This window comes from Garra rufa, chromosome 22, assembly GCF_049309525.1.
Source record: "Garra rufa chromosome 22, GarRuf1.0, whole genome shotgun sequence".
NCBI classification, from domain to species: domain Eukaryota; kingdom Metazoa; phylum Chordata; class Actinopteri; order Cypriniformes; family Cyprinidae; genus Garra; species Garra rufa.
This window is the reverse complement of record NC_133382.1, coordinates 18207017-18215416: the sequence shown is the minus strand read 5'-3', so window position 1 is coordinate 18215416 and position 8400 is coordinate 18207017. Positions and strand designations below refer to the sequence as shown.

The following is an 8400-nucleotide window of genomic DNA, read 5'->3' as shown; positions in this document are numbered from 1 at the left end:
ATCCACTTCAAGTGTTGATTACCATATATATATATATATATATATATATATATATATATATATATATATATGTACAGTAGTCAACATTTAAAGTGAATCAAAACCTTTTATCAAAGTTGTCCTAAAACCAAAACAATACCCGCTCTTGTTTTAGGACAACTTTGATAAAATATCAAATAGTATATATATATATATATATATATATATATATATATATATATATATATATATATATATAATAGGAGTGGGCATAGATTAATTTTTTTAATCTAGATTAATCTAGATTAAATCTTGGAATTAATCTAGATTAATCTAGATTAAAATGGCTAATTTGAATTCTACTGAAGGCATTCAGAATATGTGTGCTACCCAAATAATGACTAAAAGTAAGTCTTCGAGAACGGGCCAGGTGGCGCATTAGATCAGGCGCTCATCTCCTGTTTCCAAAATGCATCACAAACTGCTTGACAATTGCATTTACAACATAATTACCTATACAAACTTGTGTAACCAAGTACTTCTGGATTTCTGCGTGCACAGTCTTCCATTAAACTGCGTTGCTTTTAGAAGCGTCAATTCAGTTGTTGCATATAGTTTAATGTCTTTATTTCGGGATTATCAAAGTAAATTATAACTCAAATGTGAGATTTTACTGGGGCACAGCAGATTTTCACTGGGGCACGTGCCCCAGTAAAAAGGGTCTAACAACGCACCTGCCCTGAAGCGGCTTCATAACTGCATCCATGTCAACACGTCTCATTTGATGTGGTAATTTCACAGAAATTGAAGACTCGTTCTCGCCCCCTACAGTGCAATTCGACTAGATATACGTCATCCGCGCTCAAATATCAAAGTGAAAGTCATCATATCTTGCGTAGTTTAGACCCAGCTCCCAACCCAACTTTGAGAATAGATTAACGGCGATATTTTTTTTATCGCCCGATAAGAGTCTCACGTTAACGCAGCACGTTAACGTCGATAACGGCCCACCACTAATATATATATATATATATATATATATATATATATATATATATATATATATATACACAGTTGTGATCAAATTATTCATACCCTTGGTAAATATGATCAAATAAGGCTGTAAAAAATGCATTGTTTTCAATATTTCATATTCATTTGCTAGACTCTACTGAAACTTCAAACAGGAATGGGTTTTATGGACAAATGAGACAAAAAAATTTGCTTTTCAGCAGCAAACATTTAAAATGGGTTTGGTGCACATGGGGATAAAAAGTACCCCATGTGTACAATGATATATACTGCTGTATATTTAATGTTGTGGGCTTATTTTTCTGCCACAGATCCTGAATATCTTGTTCAGATAGATGGCATTGTGGATTCTAAGAAATACCAATAGATAAAAATTTTAAAACTGACTGCCTGCTAGAAATGTTGTAATAATGTAATAATGATAATGGGAATAATTCTATATATAATAATAATAGGCCGTGGTTGGATCCTCCAACAGGACAATGATCCACAAACAAACATCAAAATCAAAGCAAAAATGGTTCACTGAGAACAAAACCAAACTTCTGCCATGGCCTACCCAGTTCTTTGACCTGAACCCTATAGAAAACGAGTGGGGTGAGCTGAAGAGGAGGAGCACCAACAAGGACCTGGAAATCTGAAAGGTCTGGAGAGATTCTATATAAAGGAATGGTCTCTGATCTCTTGTCAGGTGATATCTAAACTTATCAGGCATTATCGGTAAAGACTCAAGAGTTGTTGGCAAAAGGAGGTTGCAAAAAGCATTGAATAAAAGGGTATGATTAATTGTGACCAATGTGTATTAGATAACTTTTTTCCATAATGACATTTCTCTCCCATTTTAAATTCTTATTCTACAATTAAATGTTAGATTTTTGCAAATTTTCATGAACGATTTAAGGAAAAACCAATCAACCTAGATTTTCTCTATTACCCCAGTTTTACTCTGCATGTAAACCCCTTGAGCACTCTTCCAACAGGATCAGTGTCTTTTTTTTAATGTGTGCATTTGTTGTGTACATGCCTGGTATATGTTTGAGGTCAAAATCAGAGAAAAGCCTGATTTTGAAAAAAACTTGCAGAGCACATGTAAAAGCAGTTTTCGTGCTTTGTCTGCATGCAGGAATAAGCAGACTTTTGATAGTTACCAGTATATTGTTGTGCATGTAATATTCAGTGTTGCTTCTAGAAAAGTAATTATTTACATTACTTTTATGTGTTTAAATGTAGTTAACTCACTAACAAATGCAAACCATATTTTTAATGGATAACAAAAAAAAAAAAACTGCTTTCAGGCAGTTTTTTCCAGAGCAAAAACTTATTTTGTACTATGCCACAACACCAGGATGTAGTGTGATCAAGAAAATATCTTGTTATTGCATTATTAATATTTTTTTTGCCATCTTATAGCCTATGCAAAGTGAAAATGGCCTTGTTGACCAGTGGCAACATGGTGGGGTTAAACAGTTTTAAAATGTATTAACACGTTGTGATAATGTATGATACTTACCTGTAGTTTCCACAATGCCTTCTAGGATGACGACAATCTCAAACTGCTCATTCATGAGGGAGCGCTGAGACAGGTCAAAAAAGGGGCTATTGGAATTGATCTCATGACATATTGTGAGGGGTGAGACAAGAAATAGTTGGTCAGCACCCGTTCCAAATCCCACATCCAATTCCCGCTGATCCAACGGTAGAAACTCTCCCTCAGGGGTTTGACGAGACTAAAGCAAACACAGGGCGAGATAAGTGGTTAATGCACATTCACAATTTCTCTTTCATATACTAGAATTTATAATACTACATTCAATCTTGGGATATACCTCAGAGGATTTTTCAGATAAAGATCTCAGCCTGTGGCGCTCAGGGGTGAACTTAAAAATTATTGTGCTGATAGTAAAGTTTATTTGCACATGGTGCCTGTGCTGTTGTAGTATTGGATTCACTGAAGGATTTATGCAAATCAGGTAATGGCACAAACATGCCCCAAAAATCAATACTGAACACAGTTCGCATGATACAATTGCCCAGACATTGTGTAGGTTGTGCAGGATGTAACAAAGTACTGTGATCTAGCATACTTTACTGAGATTGTAGAACATCTAATATACAGGTACCTGAATTGCTCATTATCTCATTAAAAAGATATTTGTACAAGATATTTTGCAGGTATTAGCTAATCTCTTAACCTGGTAAGGCTGGTCTATAGATCAGTTTTTGAGGGGTTGTGGCATTTTTCAGATGGTCAGGAGACCATATAGATGCCCAGCTAAACCAGCTAAAAACTAGCTTGGCCACATTGGGAGACCATCTTAAAACAAATGTCTCTTATAAATAAAATTGTTTAAATGTTGTATCAATTTTTAATAACATTATGAAGCAAAAAAAGAAAACATATAATTTAAAAATTATATATAAGTTATAATAACATTTACATTAAATAATTTTCATAAAGATTTTTTTGTTTTAAGTTTGTTTTACCTTTTTAGTCATTTTTCGCTTTTTATGTTTGCAGTGGTGCAACAATCTTTTTTTAACTACAAATATTCCAAAAAATTGTAGTCAATTAAAGGGTTAGTTCACCCAAAAATGAAAATTAGCCCATTATTTACTCACCCTCCAGGCACCCTATAGTTGTATATGGAGTTATATTAAAAATTATCCTGGCATTTCCAACAAGCTTTAGAATTGCATGGGTGGGTGTTTCTCTTCATCAGTCCAAAACAAGTGCAATAAAATAAAATCCATCATAATAAAAAGTGCCACACACAGCTCTGGGGGCGGGGTGAAAAAGGCCTCATGTAGCGAATTTATGCATTTTTGTAAAAAATAAAAAAAATAAAAATCCATATTTAAAACTTAATAATCACTTTAATCTAGATTGTGCCAACTGGTCGGACACGGAAGCCCTTCCTGGTGGGTTTACAGGAGCAAAGGAAGCAAACTTTCCTTACTTTAGCCAAGGATAACCAGTCTCCTCTTGGCTTATATCGGAATCATCCGACATTTTCTTTTAGAAAACCTTGTTTTGTACTAATTTGTGACCATTGTTTTGTTTTGATGTCTCCACGGCATGTTCGCGTACGTCACTTCTGAGCGGCGGATATGCACCACCGACATCATAACGTCATCTGCCTGGAGCTGCTTCCATGTACGACCAGTTGGCGCAAGCAAAATTAAAGTGATTATTACATTTTAAATATGGATTTTTTTTTTTTACCAAAATGCATTGATTTGATACGATTATTTTTAATGTAACTCCTATTGAATTTGTCTGAAAAAAGAAAGTCATATACACCAAGAATGCCTGGAGGGTGAGTAAATAATGGGCTATTTTTGGGTGAACTAACCTTTTACTATGACATCATAAAATTAAATGTGAAATTGCACTGTTGTTTAGAAGAGCTTTAGTTCAAGTATGATATGACAGTGACAGCTGTGTCCTGTAGTGTGTCAACCACCTACCCACAGACAGAGCAGGGGTCAAACTTGCATGACATATACCTCTGGTTTATCTAATATAGACAGATGTCTGCACAAAACAAAATCTTTCAAAGTGCATCTTCAGTCAACCACAGTTTGTTAATCTACCTTTACACATAGCCTTGCGTTTCCATATTAACATTAGAGATTGGCAGTGAAGTCAGCGGGGTTGGCTGCCTGTGCCGAAGGCCACAGATGGTGAACAGACTGAGAGCACCAATCACGGTGGTGATCCCAGGAAAAGAGTGAGATTTTTCACAAGTATAGATGCAGTGCCACGGTCACACACACACACACACACACACACACACACACACACACACACACACGCACGCACATGCACGCACGCACACGCACACACACACACACACACACACACACACAATACACAAATGTTCTTATTTTAAGGGAATTACAAAACACAAGTGCGAAACTTTCAAAGGGGAACACAAGATGTGCCATCTGCCGGTGTGATAAAGGTAGTGGAGAGACATCTGCTGACAGTAACTGACTGTTGCTGAAATTAAGTGTGGATTGCACTTCCCACATTTGCGTGTGAACCCAAAACACATCACATATCAGAATGTCATCAATGTAACTTTTGAGGTGTTTTTTTTTTTGCTCTGATTTTGCTTGCAAATTTAATTTTAATATTTAACTATTTTTAAATGTTTCCTTTTTTATGTTTTCATTCTGAATACTCTACATAATATATATAAACACTTCCAAAAAAATCTCATAATTATGACTCTGTTCAAATAAAAGGTGGTTTTAACTATAGAAGAATATCATGGAAATCCCCAAAAACCAATACTACAGCTACTTAAATCAAACATGCTTGTCAAAATTTGAAGAAACAGAATCAGGAAGGAAAAAAAATTAAAGCCATGACAAGACATTTTTAAAATCTTTCTTCAAAGTGAGGCTGCAAGCGGAAGTAAGACAGTTCCCTGGAGTTCAGGGGTAAGGAGATATGAGAGAAATATTCTCTTCGTTTTTCACACCTCGTACTCAGCATGAAGTCCCTGGTCATATTTAATCATTTCTGTCAAATCCCTCACCCTGAGTGAGATGCTATAGAAAGCCCTGCCATTCTAACCACAAAACTCTAGGGAGGGCATCGTCTTTGCATGCAAAAAATCCACAGGATTTTCCTCCAAATATCTGTAGCAAGAAACATGTCAAAGCTTATGGGGCACAGCATGCAGTTGTCAGTTTAGATAGATAAGTGCAGGAGATGTTTGTATGTATGTGTGCACTGCATGCACCTTAAATGAACTTCTTTGACCTGAGGTAGAACTTTCAGTGCCAAATTTCAAAGACTGACAACAGTTTAATTTCCAAAATGTTGATAATTTACTTTTTGAGACGATCTTAAGACAGTCTGGGCCAGTATAAAAACTGTAGTATAAACACATCTCAGGCATTAGCCATAGTAAGGGAAAGCAAAAGAGACTGTAAATTTCAGAGGCAGGACAGAGTGCTTACACTGCAGATGGGCTGTTGTTTTTTTTTCTTCTAGCATTCTGTATAGGACAGTAACAAGCAAAGGGCAAAACGGAAGGGAGGAAGGTGCTTATGAAGTCAACCATCCGTCATTCCATGCTCACTGCATTGCGCCTACTGTGGTGTGGTGAGAGCCATGTGTCAATCATGCTCTTCTTTTTTAGAACACAGCCTCTCACCCCAACAGCCACCCTCTGTGTTTCTACTCCTTTCTGCTCCAGTCCCATGTCTTGCGTATTTCATATCGCAAATCCTAGAGCTTATTTTCTTATGCCTTTCCCCATATGTTCATTACTCTTACATCATTCACACTGGTGAATTCTGCCATATAAAGATTGTCCAGTATAAAAATCAATATATAATCAGTATTTTTGTTTTGTTTTCCATTAAGGGCAAAACTGTGTTAAAAAATACTTATAACTTTTAAAAAAAATCACTTGTCAATAAGGTAAAATAAATCAATAATAATTCAAGATGTAATAAGTAATGTCATCCATTTTCTCAAGCAAATAATATATTTTTTTAACGGTGCCCAGATATTTTTTACAGTAAAACAAACCTTAAATATTCATTAAATTGTTTTAATTTGCTGTGTCCAAGTTCTGATTATTATGCTTTTAAATGTTCTGCCATGTATTATATAATTATTTTGTTTTGTTTATTTTTGGTTATTAGTTTTGTATTTAAAAAAATTACAGTTGAAAGATGACCTGGTTAGGTAATATAATATTGAGGAAATAATACAGTGCATTTTGCTTGGGCGTGTGATTCGCTGGAATTCGTTAAGATGAAATTTGAACATCTGTGCCCTTTAGATGGTCACGCAAATGTGACCTTGGACCTTACAAATTGTTACCCTCCTACTGTCACATTTTTTGAGCTGCATTGAGCTGTAGGTATATAACACTTATTTAAACTCGGGCTCCAATAGCTTAATGACAGTTTACATAGAGCCTAGGGAAATGTACTTTGTGTCCAAGAAGCACACTCTTACCGCAAGGCTTCCCACGGGAATCCATATAATCAGAATGGGAATGTGTCCAATTCATTTATGCACGTCATTGCTCTTTGTTCTGAGAGCAAACAAGATCTTTATGCAAATCAGAGACTGCTGAGATCGGATTGCATTACATTAGGGGTGCAAACAGGCATTGGCCAATTTTACAGTATGGCGAGCTCTGTTTAAAATCAATGCAAGCTCCCCTCCCCATATGTCACGTGAAGCATCAAAACATCCAACATTGCTCTTCCCAGAGAGGACCAGTTAACTACGTTCAGAACCAACAACATAATTGTATGTAGAAAATTTTCCCTACAGCATTGTTGCGAGATGCGCCTTTGTGCTCTTACAACCTGTGCGCAAACACACACACACCACACATCCACATGTGCTCCATTGACATTTTAGTAATAGTATTTTCTACAGAAAGCGCTACCTTGATGAGCTTGCACCTGATCTGCGCCGACACCATGTGGCTATTCCTGAGATTTCCGACCCTAAACATGAGGCATAGCTTCCCGTCCCGTTGTGAGATGACCGCGTCCTGACTGAACATGAGGGTCTCTGCGCGTTTCTTGGGCTGAGACATCTTAATGAACATACAACCGATGAGAAACGCGTCCACGATCGAGCCCAACAGCGACTGGAACAGGAAAAGTATGATGCCCTCTGGGCACTTTTCCGTTATGTATCTGTACCCGTAGCCTATAGTCGCCTCAGTCTCGATGAAGAACAGAAAAGCGGAGGGAAAGTTGTAAACGTTAGCGACGCACGGCGTGTACGATTCGTCGTGGCCGTGGCCGAGATCTCCGCGGATGTACGCGATGATCCACCACATAGATGCCATGATGAGCCACGCGACTGTGTACGTTAAAAGGAAAATGAGCAGGTTCCAGCGCCACTTGAGGTCCACGAGCGTGGTGAAGAGGTCGGAGATGTATCTACTTGTCTCGCCTCCAAGGTTACCGTGCTGGACATTGCAGCGCCCGTTTTTCTCCACGAACCTCTGGCGCTTTCTTTTGGCCGGGGCAGAAAAGGACATGGCCCGGTTGGTGTTCACCACCTGATAGTCTTCGCCGAATTTTCGCCTGATAGCAGACATGATGAGCGAGCCACAATTGTTAGAGAAAGCTAGAAGGGTGTTTTAAGTTTCGCGTGGGTCTGTTTCCACACGTTCGCCGTAGCGCTCCATAGATCGACAACTTCACTTGCAGCCTTTCAGTTAAGATTATTTCTGTTATTCTCAAATTATTAAAATCTATAAATAAGCAAAAAAGCAATTTAGTAAAAACAAAGCAAGTGGTCGCGTGTCTTTTTCGCAACTTCTCTCTGCTTGGAGATGTGTGGTGTAGATAAACTGCGGCTGCGGCACCGAATCTGAACAGACGCGCGCTTCT

The 8400-nt window shown here is 37.5% G+C and overlaps 1 protein-coding gene across 1 annotated transcript in view; it reads right to left on the bottom strand.

The window, feature by feature from the left end:
- kcnj19b (potassium inwardly rectifying channel subfamily J member 19b) overlaps nt 1-8400 on the bottom strand; it is a 13681-nt gene extending 5281 nt beyond the window's left edge. The window contains exons 1-2 of the mRNA XM_073827760.1: nt 7440-8400; nt 2522-2738 (exon numbers count right to left, since the gene is read on the bottom strand). Coding sequence (XP_073683861.1) covers nt 2522-2738; nt 7440-8105 — 883 coding nt within the window. The 5' untranslated portion in view covers nt 8106-8400. The remainder of the gene's footprint in view (nt 1-2521; nt 2739-7439) is intronic.